Source organism: Xenopus tropicalis, chromosome 2 (genome assembly GCF_000004195.4).
Source record: "Xenopus tropicalis strain Nigerian chromosome 2, UCB_Xtro_10.0, whole genome shotgun sequence".
Taxonomy (NCBI): domain Eukaryota; kingdom Metazoa; phylum Chordata; class Amphibia; order Anura; family Pipidae; genus Xenopus; species Xenopus tropicalis.
In genome coordinates, this window is record NC_030678.2 from 9,217,270 (window position 1) to 9,237,238 (window position 19,969).

The following is a 19,969-nucleotide window of genomic DNA, read 5'->3' on the forward strand; positions in this document are numbered from 1 at the left end:
TAGCCCCTAACCCCCCGCATACTCCTGTGAGGGGGGGGAGGCTGCCGGGAGTTATTCAGCAGCTGCTGCACCGTCTCCCATTGCAGTCACAGATACACATCAGCCATATCCGCAGTCTCTGTATCTGTCATTTCCCCACATATAACAGAGCACAAGCGAGGGTTAACCCTCCTCCAGCCAATACACTGCCAGAGAGTGGGCTTGTCCAGTCCAGCAGATGGCTACCAATACCCATAGGCAAATACGCCTTTGTAAACAATATGTATTTTATTCACATGGGGGCAAACAATACACCATAAACCGTCTGCTGGAGCCGGTACAATTCTTCCACTCCATTTATTCCCTGTTTCCCTCATTCCTCTTAGCAACAAGGCACCCAGCAGCCAATCAGAGCGCTGGGCCGTAGGACGTAGCATCCCCATTGGAGGTTACTAGAGTGCATTGGCCGGGAGTAACCAGCTCCCATTCTGCTCACACAGCAACTCCATTCTACTGCAATGCACCTGCTGGCAGGGCTGGGGGGCCGCTCGGCCGGGGGATTAGCAGGGAATATAGGACAAATCCTCGGCTTGATTATAACGAACTAGATAAATACATCCAATTCCACACGATTAGAAGCACAAGGCAGGGAATGAGAGGAACACACGTCGCCAGCGGGAGACTGGCATTCAGCACAGAATGGGTTAAATGCTCATCAAAGCATTTCAGTCTGTAACAGCTATATATAGATATTTATATATTTTTTTTTTTCATGTTATTCACCTTGTTTTTAGCTGTTCACTGAGGCTTGTAACCAGACAGTCGTTTGCATAAAAGACTGAAAAGTGTGAATAGGACCTGGCTTAGGCATATTGTTTTCATGGTGATGTGTCCTACTTAGGATCATGGGACATGTAGTTTACAAATGATATCTAAATGACTTGGGACTGGGGCTGTGGGATAGCAGGTATAGTAGGGAGAGATGGTGCCTATAGTAGCAGTGGGGGGATAATAGCCTCTGGGAAGGGACTGGGGCTGTGGGATAGCAGGTATAGTAGGGAGAGATGATGCCTATAGTAGCAGTGGGGGGATAATAGCCTCTGGGAAGGGACTGGGGCTGTGGGATAGCAGGTATAGTAGGGAGAGATGGTGCCTATAGTAGCAGTGGGGGGATAATAGCCTCTGGGAAGGGACTGGGGCTGTGGGATAGCAGGTATAGTAGGGAGAGATGGTGCCTATAGTAGCAGTGGGGGGATAATAGCCTCTGGGAAGGGACTGGGGCTGTGGGATAGCAGGTATAGTAGGGAGAGATGGTGCCTATAGTAGCAGTGGGGGGATAATAGCCTCTGGGAAGGGACTGGGGCTGTGGGATAGCAGGTATAGTAGGGAGAGATGGTGCCTATAGTAGCAGTGGGGGATAATAGCCTCTGGGAAGGGACTGGGGCTGTGGGATAGCAGGTATAGTAGGGAGAGATGGTGCCTATAGTAGCAGTGGGATAATAGCCTCTGGGAAGGGACTGGGGCTGTGGGATAGCAGGTATAGTAGGGAGAGATGGTGCCTATAGTAGCAGTGGGGGGATAATAGCCTCTGGGAAGGGACTGGGGCTGTGGGATAGCAGGTATAGTAGGGAGAGATGGTGCCTATAGTAGCAGTGGGGGGATAATAGCCTCTGGGAAGGGGACTGGGGATGTGGGATAGCAGGTATAGTAGGGAGAGATGGTGCCTATAGTAGCAGTGGGGGGATAATAGCCTCTGGGAAGGGACTGGGGCTGTGGGATAGCAGGTATAGTAGGGAGAGATGGTGCCTATAGTAGCAGTGGGGGGATAATAGCCTCTGGGAAGGGACTGGGGCTGTGGGATAGCAGGTATAGTAGGGAGAGATGGTGCCTATAGTAGCAGTGGGGGGATAATAGCCTCTGGGAAGGGACTGGGACTGTGGGATAGCAGGTATAGTAGGGAGAGATGGTGCCTATAGTAGCAGTGGGGGGATAATAGCCTCTGGGAAGGGGCTGGGGCTGTGGGATAGCAGGTATAGTAGGGAGAGATGGTGCCTATAGTAGCAGTGGGGGATAATAGCCTCTGGGAAGGGACTGGGGCTGTGGGATAGCAGGTATAGTAGGGAGAGATGGTGCCTATAGTAGCAGTGGGGGGATAATAGCCTCTGGGAAGGGACTGGGGCTGTGGGATAGCAGGTATAGTAGGGAGAGATGGTGCCTATAGTAGCAGTGGGATAATAGCCTCTGAGAAGGGACTGGGGCTGTGGGATAGCAGGTATAGTAGGAGAGATGGTGCCTATAGTAGCAGTGGGGGATAATAGCCTCTGGGAAGGGACTGGGGCTGTGGGGATAGCAGGTATAGTAGGGAGAGATGGTGCCTATAGTAGCAGTGGGGGGATAATAGCCTCTGGGAAGGGACTGGGGCTGTGGGATAGCAGGTATAGTAGGGAGAGATGGTGCCTATAGTAGCAGTGGGGGATAATAGCCTCTGGGAAGGGACTGGGGCTGTGGGATAGCAGGTATAGTAGGGAGAGATGGTGCCTATAGTAGCAGTGGGGGGATAATAGCCTCTGGGAAGGGACTGGGCTGTGGGATAGCAGGTATAGTAGGGAGAGATGGTGCCTATAGTAGCAGTGGGGGGATAATAGCCTCTGGGAAGGGACTGGGGCTGTGGGATAGCAGGTATAGTAGGGAGAGATGGTGCCTATAGTAGCAGTGGGGGATAATAGCCTCTGGGAAGGGACTGGGGCTGTGGGATAGCAGGTATAGTAGGGAGAGATGGTGCCTATAGTAGCAGTGGGGGGATAATAGCCTCTGGGAAGGGACTGGGCTGTGGGATAGCAGGTATAGTAGGGAGAGATGGTGCCTATAGTAGCAGTGGGGGATAATAGCCTCTGGGAAGGGACTGGGGCTGTGGGATAGCAGGTATAGTAGGGAGAGATGGTGCCTATAGTAGCAGTGGGGGGATAATAGCCTCTCGGAAGGGACTGGGGCTGTGGATAGCAGGTATAGTAGGGAGAGATGGTGCCTATAGTAGCAGTGGGGGGATAATAGCCTCTGGGAAGGGACTGGGGCTGTGGGATAGCAGGTATAGTAGGGAGAGATGGTGCCTATAGTAGCAGTGGGGGATAATAGCCTCTGGGAAGGGACTGGGGCTGTGGGATAGCAGGTATAGTAGGGAGAGATGGTGCCTATAGTAGCAGTGGGGGGATAATAGCCTCTCGGAAGGGACTGGGGCTGTGGGATAGCAGGTATAGTAGGGAGAGATGGTGCCTATAGTAGCAGTGGGGGGATAATAGCCTCTGGGAAGGGACTGGGGCTGTGGGATAGCAGGTATAGTAGGGAGAGATGGTGCCTATAGTAGCAGTGGGGGGATAATAGCCTCTGGGAAGGGACTGGGGCTGTGGGATAGCAGGTATAGTAGGGAGAGATGGTGCCTATAGTAGCAGTGGGGGGATAATAGCCTCTGGGAAGGGACTGGGGCTGTGGGATAGCAGGTATAGTAGGGAGAGATGGTGCCTATAGTAGCAGTGGGGGATAATAGCCTCTGGGAAGGGACTGGGGCTGTGGGATAGCAGGTATAGTAGGGAGAGATGGTGCCTATAGTAGCAGTGGGGGGATAATAGCCTCTGGGAAGGGACTGGGGCTGTGGGATAGCAGGTATAGTAGGGAGAGATGGTGCCTATAGTAGCAGTGGGGGATAATAGCCTCTGGGAAGGGACTGGGGCTGTGGGATAGCAGGTATAGTAGGGAGAGATGGTGCCTATAGTAGCAGTGGGGGGATAATAGCCTCTCGGAAGGGACTGGGGCTGTGGGATAGCAGGTATAGTAGGGAGAGATGGTGCCTATAGTAGCAGTGGGGGGATAATAGCCTCTGGGAAGGGACTGGGGCTGTGGGATAGCAGGTATAGTAGGGAGAGATGGTGCCTATAGTAGCAGTGGGGGGATAATAGCCTCTGGGAAGGGACTGGGGCTGTGGGATAGCAGGTATAGTAGGGAGAGATGGTGCCTATAGTAGCAGTGGGGGGATAATAGCCTCTCAGAAGGGACTGGGGCTGTGGGATAGCAGGTATAGTAGGGAGAGATGGTGCCTATAGTAGCAGTGGGGGGATAATAGCCTCTGGGAAGGGACTGGGGCTGTGGGATAGCAGGTATAGTAGGGAGAGATGGTGCCTATAGTAGCAGTGGGGGGATAATAGCCTCTGGGAAGGGACTGGGGCTGTGGGATAGCAGGTATAGCATAGGCTATATATTAGGTTATAATTACTCTTAGTGTTCCAGCTAGACAGCAATAAGATTCTCAGGTGAATAAAAACTCCCATGAGATTCATCTAATTGCCAGAATGAATGGTAAGAACACACGGTGGAGTTAGCATTAGGCACTTTGGGATATTAATAAATACCCAAATCAAATTGTTTTTTTTTTACAGTATTAAGGTTTTTAAATGCCACAAATGTTACATGGAGATGCTAGGGTAACCCTATGAACTGTACTGAAACAAATCCAGCAAAGTATCTATGGATGATCAAGCTTAAGGGTTTATCAGCTGATAATACAGTATCATGGAGCTGACCTGGGCCCTAGTGTCTCAGAGGTAAATTAAGGTGATCCATTAATCTGTATCCCCTGCTGCTCTTATGTACTGAAATATCTACATGTCTATACAGATCCAAAGCTTTTATTGGGTTGTTCAATGTTTTAATATCCCAGCTCTGCAGAACAGGAAGTGGTGTGTATATTGGAAATGTGTCATAAATACATATAGCCAATCAGATCATTAGAAAGTTCACAGATCCTCTGTTGCCCCTCCCCCCTGGTCAAGGGAAGTTGAATTTTTTTTAGCAAAGGGCCACAGGTTGGGGGGGGTCAGTGCAGATATGTGGTGTTATGGTCTTGTCCCAGCCATAAGATCATTAGGGATCTTACTACAGGTATCAAACCCCTTAACCAGAAATTACGGAAAGGCCATCTTCCATAGGCTCCATTTTAATCAAATAATTCACATTTTTAAAAATGATTCCTTTTCTCTGTAATAATAAAACAGTACCTGTACTTGATCCCAACTAAGATATAATTACCCCTTATTGGGGCAGAACAGCCCTATTGGGTTTATTTAATGGTTAAATGATTCCCTTTTCTCTGTAATAATAAAACAGTACCTGTACTTGATCCCAACTAAGATATAATTACCCCTTATTGGGGGCAGAACAGCCCTATTGGGTTTATTTAATGGTTAAATGATTCCCTTTTCTCTGTAATAATAAAACAGTACCCGTACTTGATCCCAACTAAGATATAATTACCCCTTATTGGGGGCAGAACAGCCCTATTGGGTTTATTTCATGGTTAAATGATTCCCTTTTCTCTGCAATAATAAAACATTACCTGTACTTGATCCCAACTAAGATATAATTACCCCTTATTGAGGCAGAACAGCCCTATTGGGTTTATTTAATGGTTAAATGATTCCCTTTTCTCTGTAATAATAAAACAGTACCTGTACTTGATCCCAACTAAGATATAATTACCCCTTATTGGGGGTAGAACAGCCCTATTGGGTTTATTTAATGGTTAAATGATTCCCTTTTCTCTGTAATAATAAAACAGTACCTGTACTTGATCCCAACTAAGATATAATTACCCCTTATTGGGGGCAGAACAGCCCTATTGGGTTTATTTAATGGTTAAATGATTCCCTTTTCTCTGTAATAATAAAACAGTACCTGTACTTGATCCCAACTAAGATATAATTACCCCTTATTGGGGCAGAACAGCCCTATTGGGTTTATTTAATGGTTAAATGATTCCCTTTTCTCTGTAATAATAAAACAGTACCTGTACTTGATCCCAACTAAGATATAATTACCCCTTATTGGGGGCAGAACAGCCCTATTGGGTTTATTTAATGTTTAATTTATTTAAGGCAGGAGATCCGAATTACGGAAAGACCCAGGTCCCGGGCATTCTGCACAATGGGTCCCATACCTGTATAACACTGTAAAACTGTTTTCTTATGCAAAACATAAACATGCATCAAACGTGTCACCTTACAAAAATAAACTACAGAGCACAGTAGAAGGGTTTATTCACTTGTCTCTGTAAAACCGAGCGAACTGGTTTTTATTTAAAGCAGCGTATCACTGAGATGAATCAGTTAGTTTGCATGCTTCTCATGTTAAATGGAGCTGCTGTAGGCATTCTTCGGTACAGCAGCCCTACTGATATGGCCCTGTGTATATTTCGGTGCTATGCTATGGAAAGCAGCTGATCTCTTCAATGGCGATACACATTAAAAAAATACACAGTGAAATGTGGGGGCTCATTCACTATGCTGGACAGAGTGCAAAAATATTGAAACAAATGACCATGTCAATGTACTATTCTTTCCCAGCATGCAGCATAATCCATTATTATTAGGTAGGAATCTTTGTACTGTTATCATTGAATTAATAGATTTAATTCCAGTTTTAACTTTGCGCTTGCACCTACCAGAAATTTCTCTAATATATAATATTAGTGGGAGCTGCCATACCGACTCAGTGGCAATTAATCCAACAAACGTATGTCCCCTAGAAATGCAATATTATATATCAATATGCAATTAAAGGGTAACCAAAACGTGTTAAAGAGCCCCACACAACACAGAGACCCCTAATATCCCTATCCCTGTAATCTGTTCCTTCAAACAGTAGGAATAAATCCCATGTTTATATGCTGAAATCCATCTGCAAAACGGTTCTACTCTTTCTGCATCATTTGTAATCCTGGCAGGGGAGGAGGGACTAAAACACTGATGTTACACATTGTAACAACTTCCCCACAGCTTACAGACAGCATGCAGGAACTACATAACCCACAATGCATTGCACTGGGATATTCCTTTCCTTATTGGCATCACGTGTGCAGCAGGGAATTGTGGGATTGGGAGGATGCAGGCTCAGGGACAGGCGACTACTGTTACTTTTTATTTGAGTCACAAAGTAGTCAGCCAGATCAGCAGGGGAACAGGGGGAGGGGCTTGGGGAACAGGGGGCGGGGCTTAGTGAACTGTTCCAATTCATATTATTACATTACACATCATGAAAAGGCTGCATATCTTTTAATTGATGTATATTGCAAAGTTGCTTGAAATTATGTTTCAAAAAGCTTAAGTTGTGTTTGGGTGGAGTTTCCCATGTTTTTTTGAAAATGTGGCTCCATAGTGACCCTTATAGAGTTGAATGTAAACCAGTCGGTGAATATAAGACCATCGCTACACTTTCCTAAGCTCCTATTGGCTTACACACACCCCTGTCAGGAAATTTACATTCAAGTGTATTGACATGTGCTTGGGGCACTTTGGTACCACCTTGGAGTACCGCCCTGTGCCATTACCCTAACAGGAACGTAACGCCTCTAGTCTGCGGAGAGCCTAGACCAAGAGCACTGGTACCTGCCACAATCAATGCCGGCTCCTATACTTCCGCGGATAAGAGCTTTTCCATTCCGCAATCTCAGTACTGGCTCAACACTTTAGTACCTTGCAGACTGCTAAAAATACCAAAGCGGTCGGAGCCAATCAGGGAACACAATATTGGATAGTGCGCTTCCCATTCAACTTTCTCATTATATCAAACTCAGAAATATTAAAGTCTGGCCAGATAGAAAGCTTAAGCCCTTTGTGGTGTATTCACTTCTACTTGGCAGGAACCCTCAGATCTTTTCCCGTTCTACTGACTCCAACTCATCACTGCTCACAGTGTGGGGAAATAATGGGGCAGTTATTCAGTGTAGGCTTTCATTTCTGAACTGAATTCTCTGTTGAAGTCCCTTAATATCAAGAATGAATGTGCGGTTACATGGAGGTCATTCAGGCCTGGACTGGCAATCTGTAGGTTCTGGCCAGTGGGGCTACTCTAAGGTGCCATCCCCAACCTTTCTTACTCCTGAGCCACAGTCACATGTAAAAAGACTTGGGGAGCAACACAAGCACCATAAAAGTTCATGGAGGAGCCAAATAAGGGCTGTGATTGGCTATTAGGGGCCTCTATGCACCCTATCAGCTTACAGGGGCTTTATTTGGTAGGAAATCTTGTTTTTATTCAACCAAAACTTGCCCTCAAGTCAGGAATTTAAAAATAAAACCTGCTCTGGGAGCAACATCCAAGGGGTTTGCCACTGGTTGGGGATCACTGCTCTATGCACCCTATCAGCTTACAGGGGGCTTTGTTTGGTAGTATGTCTTGTTTTTATTCAACCAAAACTTGCCCCCAAGTCAAATATCAAAAATAACTCCCTGGTTTGGGGGCACTGAGAGCAACATCCAAGGGGTTGGAGAGAAACATGTTGCCCCCCGAGCCACTGGTTGGGGATCACTGCCAAAGACAGTCACTATATATTGGGCTGGTGGGGGCTGTTTGGGCCTATTTTGAATCCCAGTCCAGACTTGAGCTCACTCTTCCCATCTCTTCTGTGCAACTTAAGAGGGTAAGTCATATCTAATTATATCTTCTAGATTGGGACCCCCTGAAGAGGCACCTCTCCTGTACCACACAACCCACATTACTCTATACGGCCATGTTCTTCCCTGTACTTGGTAGTAAAAGAAGCATAAAATAGTGGGGTTTACTGCTATAATTTGATTCAAGGGCACATGTTCCTGGTCAGTGATTGCCACTAGTGATTGGAAATCAAGCAGCCAGACCTGGTGGCCGTACTAACCTCTTTTATACCAGGTACACAGGAGTTGGGCCATATTGAAGAGCGTGGGTGCTGCGGTTTGAGTGGGGTGGCATCTGCAAGGGATATATTTCAAAATCCAAGCTTCAGGTCAGACTCAGGCATTGGCATCCCTATTGGTTAAATTGCTATCAAAACCCAAGCTTCAGGTCAGACTCAGGCATTGGCATCCCTATTGGTTACATTGCTATCAAAACCCAAGCTTCAGGTCAGACTCAGGCATTGGCATGCCTATTGATTAAGTTGCCATCAAAACCCAAGCTTCAGGTCAGACTCAGGCATTGGCATCCCTATTGGTTAAGTTGCCATCAAAACCCAAGCTTCAGGTCAAACTCAGGCATTGGCATCCCTATTGGTTAAGTTGGCATCAAAACCCAAGCTTCAGGACAGACTCAGGCATTGGCATCCCTATTGGTTAAATTGCTATCAAAACCCAAGCTTCAGGTCAGACTCAGGCATTGGCATCCCTATTGGTTAAGTTGGCATCAAAACCCAAGCTTCAGGTCAGACTCAGGCATTGGCATCCCTATTGGTTAAATTGCTATCAAAACCCAAGCTTCAGGTCAGACTCGGGCATTGGCATCCCTATTGGTTAAGTTGCCATCAAAATCCAAGCTTCAGGTCAGACTCAGGCATTGGCATCCCTATTGGTTAAATTGCTATCAAAACCCAAGCTTCAGGTCAGACTCAGGCATTGGCATCCCTATTGGTTAAATTGCTATCAAAACCCAAGCTTCAGGTCAGACTCAGGCATTGGCATCCCTATTGGTTAAGTTGGCATCAAAATCCAAGCTTCAGGTTAGACTCAGGCATTGGCATCCCTATTGATTAAGTTGGCATCAAAATCCAAGCTTCAGGTTAGACTCAGGCATTGGCATCCCTATTGATTAAATTGCCATCAAAATCCAAGCTTCAGGCTAGACTCAGGCATTGGCATCCCTATTGATTAAGTTGCCATCAAAACCCAAGCTTCAGGTCAGACTCAGGCATTGGCATCCCTACTGATTAAATTGCCATCAAAATCCAAGCTTCAGGTCAGACTCAGGCATTGGCATCCCTATTGATTAAGTTGCCATCAAAACCCAAGCTTCAGGTCAGACTCAGGCATTGGCATCCCTACTGATTAAATTGCCATCAAAATCCAAGCTTCAGGTCAGACTCAGGCATTGGCATCCCTATTGATTAAGTTGGCATCAAAACCCAAGCTTCAGGTCAGACTCAGGCATTGGCATCCCTATTGATTAAGTTGCCATCAAAATCCAAGCTTCAGGTCAGACTCAGGCATTGGCATCCCTATTGATTAAGTTGCCATCAAAATCCAAGCTTCAGGTCAGACTCAGGCATTGCCATCCCTATTGATTAAGTTGGCATCAAAATCCAAGCTTCAGGTCAGACTCAGGCATTGGCATCCCTATTGATTAAGATGCCATTAAAACCCAAGCTTCAGGTCAGACTCAGGCATTGGCATCCCTATTGATTAAGATGCCATCAAAACCCAAGCTTCAGGTCAGAGATGTCTCACTGCTATACCAATGTATAATTTTCCCCCATTGCTGGACACATGTCGTGCCCACTTACATGTACACTGGATGTTATTATTCATGAATCATTTCCCCATTACAAGTCTGCAGGTAGCAATCAACAGGGAGAAGCCTATGCTTAGCCGGATTAGCAGTTAAGCCTCAGTTCAGCCACCGACTGGTTTAATACGATCCGATGGCAGCTCTGTAATTTACATTTCAATCGTTGACTGCTAAAAGCACTGGCTGTAACCAGTAGGGGAAGGCACATGGCTGTCCAGCTGCCACTTAGTAGTCTGAGGTACCAGGGGGCACACATAATATAGTAACACCCCTCCTGCCCTGTCACCAGAAAGCAGCGATTGGGGCCCACTGCTAAGTAGGTAACTATACCTACTATTCCCCTCTGGGGCAAATTAGAGAGGCTTCAGATGGGATTTTTTGCCTTCCTCTGGATCAGCTAGCAGTTAGGCAGGTTATATATAGGCATTATGGTTGAACGTGATGGACATATGTCTTTTTTCAACCCAGCTTACTATGTTACTATTTTACTATGTTACCCCCAAACAATGTAGGTCTCCTATAAAATATATTGCATAAACAGTTCATATATAAAACCCTGCTTCATCTAAATAAACCATTTTCATATAAATATACTTATTTAGCAGTATGTGCCATTGGGTAATCCTAAATAGGAAACTGCCATTTTATGTACTAAGGGCCGCCCCCTGGGATCATAGGAGTCACAGTGCACACAAACAAGCCAAGGCACACATACATGCTAGGCCCCATCAGCCAATGAATGGGCAGAGTTCTGCCTTTTGCTCCCACACTACTTCCTGTTACAGTTAGCGCTGCATCACTTCCTGTCAGCTGATCTCTGAGGGAGCACACAGCCCATCACTAAATGGCGGCTCAAGGGAAAGGATGTAAAAGGGCAATATTTACTGATTTATATATTCCAGTTTGGGAAGATTCTTTAATCTGTTGGTTACGTATTCATTCTGGGGGTGTAGTTTCCCTTTAACAAGGAAAGGGCACAGATCCTACCTGTACAGAAACACCATTATTTCAGATAGCAGCAAGTGCCTATAATAATTAAAGCTAGCAATTAATGCAAAAGGTTTCCTCCTGGGGCGCCGATCAGCATTTGTCTATTCAGTTATTTCTTGGAAGAACAGGTTCATAATGCACAACAGAATAAATAACCCTGGAGGAATCCAGAGCGCACAATTAGCAGGGGCAAGCAAATGTCCTATGGCGGCAGTCACGATTTGCATTCACTCTCTGTGGCTTCTGTTCTTTTATATTGTAACCAGTTTTCTTATAGATGTATTACATGTACATTGGACATTTTTATGGCAGAACTAAGGGGGGTACCTCTCTCCTACTCTGTTGATCAATGTGCACGGACTGCACTGTGTGAGCAGTTTTCCAAATAATAATCCAACAAGGCTTTTGATTGGCTACAGGTTGGCTCTATCCATGGTTTTTCTCCATCAGTGAATATGCATCATGGGGTCCAAATCAGGGGCTTAACTTCAGAGAAACCAGACCCTGTGGTTACAGAGGGGACAGAAGTGCAGAGGCCCCAGTAAGACCCTAATTAATGAGTAGTAATGAGCAAATCTGTTCCATTTCGCTATACCATAAAACTCGGCAAGAAAATTCGCAAAACTCATTTGACACGCAATTTTTTTGTCGTCCGCATCTTTTTTGCCGCAACCACACCCAATTTTGACACGACTGCGCCTAATTTGACGTGACCATGATTTTTTTTTATGCGAGACGAATTTTCCCGTGGCAGATTTTTACGGAATTTTCGCAAAACTATTCGCCAATGGCAAAATGTGGAAATTCGCTGCAAATCCATGCCTGGCGAAAAAAATTCACTCATCACTATTAATGAGCAAATTCAATATATCTTGGGAGAACTGGTCAACGTAGCCCTAAATTGAATTTTCTGTGGGGCCCAGTAACATCTATGCCACTGGGCTAAAACTGAAATATTCCATGCCTTTGTCAACCTTCTCATAATTATCTGTATTTCCATAAAGCCCTCGATACATTCTTTCCAAAAGACTTCAAAGAACTGGAATACTGAGTCATATAGATTGTAAGCTCTACGGGGCAGGGACCTCCATCCTCTTGTGTCTTTGACTCTTGACTTGTTGCAACTGTATTTATTTGTATTTATTTGTATTTATCGCTATACTGTGTATTTATCTATTATTATCTTAATAACCCCCTGTTTGTATTAATGTATCCTACTGTACAGTGCTGGGTACATAAGTAGCACTTTATAAATAAAGATATACATACATACATACATACTGAATGCAGCAAACTGGACTAAACACCACCCCCAACAGCACGTTGTGCAAATAATTACCTTTCTTCTTCCACCATGGACCTTCTGGGATAGAAAATGAAAGGTCCTTGAATTCAATGTTCACCGCTGGCCTCCTGGGAAGAGAGGAGAAGCGCTGGGCTTCAGTTAGGGTGTTATCCACCTTCTTTAAGTGGCCATTAAGCAGCGGAGTCTCCTGAGTCCCGGCGCAGTTGGACACCACTTCATCCAAAGACACACAGACCGATTTTGGATCCGCCATCATCACTGCAGGGGGGTTCTGAAAATCAAGAGATAGGCAGGGATTATAAGCGATACTGATAGTGTAGCAGTACCATCTGCAGGATCTGATATCCAGGGGATGATGCTCTGCTGCTTTCTGTGCTGTGTTTGGGGCTACTCCAACCCAACAACACTACCTGACTGTCTTAGGGCGAACACACATGGAGCTACTTAGTAGCAGCTACATGTCACGTCTACTAAAAAACAGACAATGCTGATCACTTACTGATAATTGTTTCTCTGTTTTAGCAATTCACAGTATTGTCTATGGCAGGGGATTTTCTGGCATTTAGTAGCCGTGGCAAGTAGCTGCTACTAAGTAGCTTCATGTGTCTTAGCCCTAAGGCAGCAGCCTTAAGGTGCCCATACACCTTCAGATCCGCTCACTTGGCGATGTTGCCAAGCGTGCGGATCTTCTCCCGATATCCCCACCTACAGCTATAGGCAAAGTCGGTCCGGGGAGCCAATGCGGTCCCCGATCCGACTAAATTTTTTAACCTGCCCGATTTCAGGCCAGATATGGGTCGGGCAGGCCCATCGGTAGTGCCCCTACACGGGCCAATAAGCTGCCGAATCAGTCTAAGGGACCCATATCGGCAGCTAGAATCGGCCCGTGTATGGGGACCTTTACTTCCAGCACTAGCTGGGCACCATAGGCAGACATAGTAGTCTAGTAGTCAAGGTGCCATGATTTGGATGCACCTAAGCTATTATAAATGAAACCTATACACCTTTAAGTTATGTTGTAAAATGGGCTATTCTAAGCAACTTTTCTATTGGTCTTCATTCTCTATTTTTCATCATTTTTTTGTGACTTTTTTTATAACTTATTTTTCAAATTAAGTCCTCTCCTATTGGGTGTACCAGATTCAAACCAATCCCTTTAATCCAATCAGTGCAACTTGGACCCTAGCAACCAGATAGCTGCTGAAACGCCAAACTGAAGAGCTGCTGAACAAAAATTTAAGCAATTAAGAGACGACAAATAATAAAAAATGAAGACCAATTGCAAATCGTCTCAGAATATCACTCTCTACATCTTACTAAAAATTAACTCAAAGGTGACCAACCCATTAACCATTCAAAAAAGCCTTGGTACATTATGCGGTTATGGCAGTTCTGCGTTAGCGCTACCCAATACGTTTAGGGGCTCGTTTACTAATATGGGTGCAACCAATATGCTCAAAAACAAGCCCTTATGTCTATAAGTGACACCGGCCACAGAAGCAGCAGACACCGCCCCACCCAGCAGACCTTAAAAAAGTCAATATTTCCAATGGAGCCAAAAACTCCTAATGAGGCCCACTGTAATCAATACATTTAGTCTAAAGTCCCTGAGGAACTGAAGAATGCAACAGGTTACCCTTCCCCTATCCCCGCACCCCTCGGCTCTTGAGAGTCTAGAACACGCTGTTCCCGAGCTGAAGTTGTACATGTCGGCTCCGTGGCACCCGGTGCATCTTGGCAGTCGCTATAGGCTGCGAGTGTAGCCAAATATAGCAGCACTTGAATGTATGCACTTGGATCGCTGCCCTATTTTGTTTATTATTCAAGAAATACAGAGCGACCTGCCTGCAAAATGGATTTTACTTGTACAGGTATTGGGCCCCTTATCTGGGAACCCATTATCCAGAAAGTTCCGAATTACAGAAAGGCCATCTCCCATAGACTCCATTTTAATCAAGTAATTCACATTTTTAAAAATGATTCCCTTTTCTCTGTAATAATAAAACAGTACCTGTACTTGATCCCAACTAAGATATAATTACCCCTTATTGGGGGCAGAACAGCCCTATTGGGTTTATTTAATGGTTAAATGATTCCCTTTTCTCTGTAATAATAAAACAGTACCTGTACTTGATCCCAACTAAGGTATAATTACCCCTTATTGGGGGCAGAACAGCCCTATTGGGTTTATTTAATGGTTAAATGATTCCCTTTTCTCTGTAATAATAAAACAGTACCTGTACTTGATCCCAACTAAGATATAATTACCCCTTATTGGGGGCAGAACAGCCCTATTGGGTTTATTTAATGGTTAAATGATTCCCTTTTCTCTGTAATAATAAAACAGTACCTGTACTTGATCCCAACTAAGATATAATTACCCCTTATTGGGGCAGAACAGCCCTATTGGGTTTATTTCATGGTTAAATGATTCCCTTTTCTCTGTAATAATAAAACAGTACCTGTACTTGATCCCAACTAAGATATAATTACCCCTTATTGGGGGCAGAACAGCCCTATTGGGTTTATTTATTGGTTAAATGATTCCCTTTTCTCTGTAATAATAAAACAGTACCTGTACTTGATCCCAACTAAGATATAATTACCCCTTATTGGGGCAGAACAGCCCTATTGGGTTTATTTAATGGTTAAATGATTCCCTTTTCTCTGTAATAATAAAACAGTACCTGTAGGGCACCCCTAAGCCTCGGCACAATGATAAGCCCAAATACTGACCTGCATTTGTTGGACTACAACTCCCAGCACCCTCTAGCACTCAAAGGTTTACTTGTTCTCCTACATTTCCAAATGGCTCATTTATTGAGAAATTGCACGGATAACAACTCAAGAACCCAAGAACAAAAGGAGTTAACCTCTCGCTGTTTCCAGGAATGATTTGTACCCTCTCCGGCATGGAAGCTATTTCCCAGACTGCCATAAAAGCAAAGACAAATATCTGCCAAAAAGAAGCTTTTGCGGCCGCTCTGGAACGATCTGGCGTGAAAGCAGAACAGCTCTCGTTTCCTATAGGGTAATAACTGCGCTACTTTGTGTTTAGCCTCTCAGGATGATGAGCCAAATGTACTGCATGATATTGACCAGGCAAGTGCTTAATAGATTTTATTTTCAACCCCACTCTTTTATTCCTTGTCTCGCTGGCAGCCAGGTAGCAGAGAGAATTCACACCTACAGTTGTTTTTCTCTCCCAGCCAAAAGGAAGATAGAACAAATGATGTCATGTAGCTTTCATAATGCCATCCTAGCCTTTTCCTTCCATTATGGGCCTAGAGCCCCCTTAGCCCATAACAAGGTTACAGATATATAGAAACATTGGGGTAACAGTCACCCTGCTATAGTTCCAGGGGTACCCAGGGCACAAATAAGCACTCACCCCAAATCCCCCCCTAACTGGCCTTCAGGCTGGGCCCCCTTAGCCCATAACAAGGTTACAGATATATAGAAACATTGGGGTAACAGTCACCCTGCTATAGTTCCAGGGGTACCCAGGGCACAAATAAGCACTCACCCCAAATCCCCCCTAACTGGCCTTCAGGCTGGGCCCCCTTAGCCCATAACAAGGTTACAGATATATAGAAACATTGGGGTAACAGTCACCCTGCTATAGTTCCAGGGGTACCCAGGGCACAAATAAGCACTCACCCCAAATCCCCCCCTAACTGGCCTTCAGGCTGGGCCCCCTTAGCCCATAACAAGGTTACAGATATATAGAAACATTGGGGTAACAGTCACCCTGCTATAGTTCCAGGGGTACCCAGGGCACAAATAAGCACTCACCCCAAATCCCCCCCTAACTGGCCTTCAGGCTGGGCCCCCTTAGCCCATAACAAGGTTACAGATATATAGAAACATTGGGGTAACAGTCACCCTGCTATAGTTCCAGGGGTACCCAGGGCACAAATAAGCACTCACCCCAAATCCCCCCCTAACTGGCCTTCAGGCTGGGCCCCCTTAAACCATAACAAGGTTACAGATATATAGAAACATTGGGGTAACAGTCACCCTGCTATAGTTCCAGGGGTACCCAGGGCACAAATAAGCACTCACCCCAAATTCCCCCCTAACTGGCCTTCAGGCTGGGCCCCCTTAGCCCATAACAAGGTTACAGATATATAAAAACATTTGGGTAACAGTCACCCTGCTATAGTTCCAGGGGTACCCAGGGCACAAATAAGCACTCACCCCAAATCCCCCCCTAACTGGCCTTCAGGCTGGGCCCCCTTAGCCCATAACAAGGTTATAGATATATAGAAACATTGGGGTAACAGTCACCCTGCTATAGTTCCAGGGGTACCCAGGGCACAAATAAGCACTCACCCCAAATCCCCCCCTAACTGGCCTTCAGGCTGGGCCCCCTTAGCCCATAACAAGGTTACAGATATATAGAAACATTGGGGTAACAGTCACCCTGCTATAGTTCCAGGGGTGTATATATATATATATATATATATATATGCGGAGCCTGAGATTCTGGCAGCAGGATGCACGGAGCAGAACCAGCACATGCGCTCTGTATCCAGTAATGCCGGCTCAGCACAGCTCCGAGGTAACTAGCGGTCAAACACTGAGCGCTTGTCCTAGAGAGGGGGGGACAGGGGGTGCAGGGGTATTTAAGAGCTTTAAACCCATTGGGCCAAGAAACAGAAGTAGCTGAAGGTACATTTGGTAGAATGGAAACAAAGATGCAATAATTCCAGTGGTTTTGAGATTTAGATGTTATTAACAGTGGCATAAGGGGGCACCCCCTGAATAAGCTGATGGTGGGTCCCAGTAATATATTCCCCACAGTCCAGTTACAGGGTATGGTAGATGGAGTGGGGCCCTCAGATTCATGGGGGGGGGATATAAGACATTTCCTATGACTCAATGAATGATCCAATGAATGCCCAACTGAAGCACCCCGGCTGCTAAACTGTATTTACACTGATATTCTATTTCTTTTTGGGGTCCCAAGCATCTTCATTTGCTCTGGACCCCCCCCCCCCAGCCTCATAGGGGGATTTATCAGAGACAGGCATAATTCCCAGTCCCGGTGGTCCAATTGCCCCGGATTAAAATAATCTGCTGAAGTGGTGGGGTTACTAGAGTCCATAGGCAATGAGCCATATACAACATACAGGCGAGGGGGACTGTAAATCTGAGCATTTGAATAACAAGCAATGCCTTCCCCCTGGGGGGGGGGGGGGGTTCAAACAAATGAGTGAGAAATAGCCGACCTGTCTGCATGGTTACAGGCAACGTCTACGTTTAACCCTTTAGCTACAGAGGCAGATGATGTCATGGGTAAAGGAGGGCTGGCTTTATCTCTCCGCTGAAGTGCGGTGTGTTTAAACCTGATCCGCATTAACCTGTTAGTGTTTGCTATGAATTCACTGATACTGGGATTAATTGCCCTGGATATTCCGGCTACTTTTCCTGTACTGGAATAAGCAGGGTTGCCATGACCTTCCCTTTAATAAATTAACCCCTACCCCACTCATTTCTGCAGTAATAAAGGGAAGAGGAACATCTGTGCTCTCAGTGCTCCCAGGACTTGCAGGGTTACAGCAGTAAATACTAATTTGAACCCCCCCCCACTGACCTTGACTATTCCCAGCACAAACACAGAGCCATATGCAGCACTGTTGTACCATCGTCGCTAGCCTCTGCCTACTTAGTTACTGTACCAATCCCTAATACTAACAATAACAAACACTGTGCCAAGCCATGTACACCAACTACATGCCCCCCATACCATACAAACCAGCAAACAACATGCCAGGCCATGCTACACATATAAACAACAGGCCATTCTATACATATAAACAACAGGCCATGCTATACATATAAACAACATGCCAGGCCATGCTATACATATAAACAACAGGCCATTCTATACATATAAACAACAGGCCATGCTATACATATAAACAACATGCCATGCTATACATATAAACAACATACAAGTCATGCTATACATATAAACAACATGCCAACTCATACCCTACCATCCCATTGTGCCAGCCATTGCCCCTATCACCCTACCAACCCATTGTGCCAGCACATTATGTATAGTGGCCCCCATGCAGTGGCTGTGCCAGGGAAGGTGCCAACTTACCATAGAGTTGTTGCCCAGAGTGAAAGCTGCGGCCAGACAGGCCATTCCCTGGGGGAGCTCAGGGCGCTGTCCCGGCCGGTGGTGCTGATCGCTGTTCTCCCTCCGAAGCCTCCGCACTGAATGTTTCCCTGGCTCAGCGGCTCCAGCTCTGTGCAATGGGACGCGCCTCATTGGCTGGAGGGGAAGGAAGGGGGCGGGCCCTACTGCTCTCAGCAAACGTGCTCTTGTTTTCCTCTTATTGATATGATCCCTGCACATGTACTGTACCTCATATGCCTCCCCAGAACTGCCCCTATGTGGGCAACTTCCCCCCACAGCTCATATGCCTCCCCAGAACTGCCCCTGTATGGGCAACTTCCCCCCACAGCTCATATGCCTCCCCAGAACTGCCCCTGTATGGGCAACTTCCCCCCACAGCTCATATGCCTCCCCAGAACTGCCCCTATGTGGGCAACTTCCCCCCACAGCTCATATGCCTCCCCAGAACTGCCCCTATGTGGGCAACTTCCCCCCACAGCTCATATGCCTCCCCAGAACTGCCCCTGTATGGGCAACTTCTCCCCCCAGCTCATATGCCTCCCCAGAACTGCCCCTGTATGGGCAACTTCCCCCCACAGCTCATATGCCTCCCCAGAACTGCCCCTGTATGGGCAACTTCCCCCCACAGCTCATATGCCTCCCCAGAACTGCCCCTGTATGGGCAACTTCCCCCCACAGCTCATATGCCTCCCCAGAACTGCCCCTATGTGGGCAACTTCCCCCCACAGCTCATATGCCTCCCCAGAACTGCCCCTGTATGGGCAACTTCTCCCCCCAGCTCATATGCCTCCCCAGAACTGCCCCTGTATGGGCAACTTCCCCCCACAGCTCATATGCCTCCCCAGAACTGCCCCTGTATGGGCAACTTCCCCCCACAGCTCATATGCCTCCCCAGAACTGCCCCTGTATGGGCAACTTCCCCCCACAGCTCATATGCCTCCCCAGAACTGCCCCTATGTGGGCAACTTCCCCCCACAGCTCATATGCCTCCCCAGAACTGCCCCTGTATGGGCAACTTCTCCCCACAGCTCATATGCCTCCCCAGAACTGCCCCTGTATGGGCAACTTCTCCCCCCAGCTCATATGCCTCCCCAGAACTGCCCCTATGTGGGCAACTTCTCCCCACAGCTCATATGCCTCCCCAGAACTGCCCCTATGTGGGCAACTTCTCCCCACAGCTCATATGCCTCCCCAGAAGTGCCCCTGTATGGGCAACTTCTCCCCCCAGCTCATATGCCTCC

At 46.4% G+C, this 19,969-nt stretch overlaps 1 protein-coding gene across 1 annotated transcript in view; it reads right to left on the reverse strand.

Moving 5' to 3' along the window:
- The window catches only part of abcg1 (ATP binding cassette subfamily G member 1), a 61,304-nt gene extending 42,512 nt beyond the window's left edge, over nt 1-18,792 (reverse strand). Inside the window, exons 1-2 of the mRNA XM_002942136.5 lie at nt 18,690-18,792; nt 12,608-12,845 (exon numbers count right to left, since the gene is read on the reverse strand). Coding sequence (XP_002942182.2) covers nt 12,608-12,845; nt 18,690-18,734 — 283 coding nt within the window. The 5' untranslated portion in view covers nt 18,735-18,792. The remainder of the gene's footprint in view (nt 1-12,607; nt 12,846-18,689) is intronic.
- Nucleotides 18,793-19,969: the final 1,177 nt, after the last annotated feature.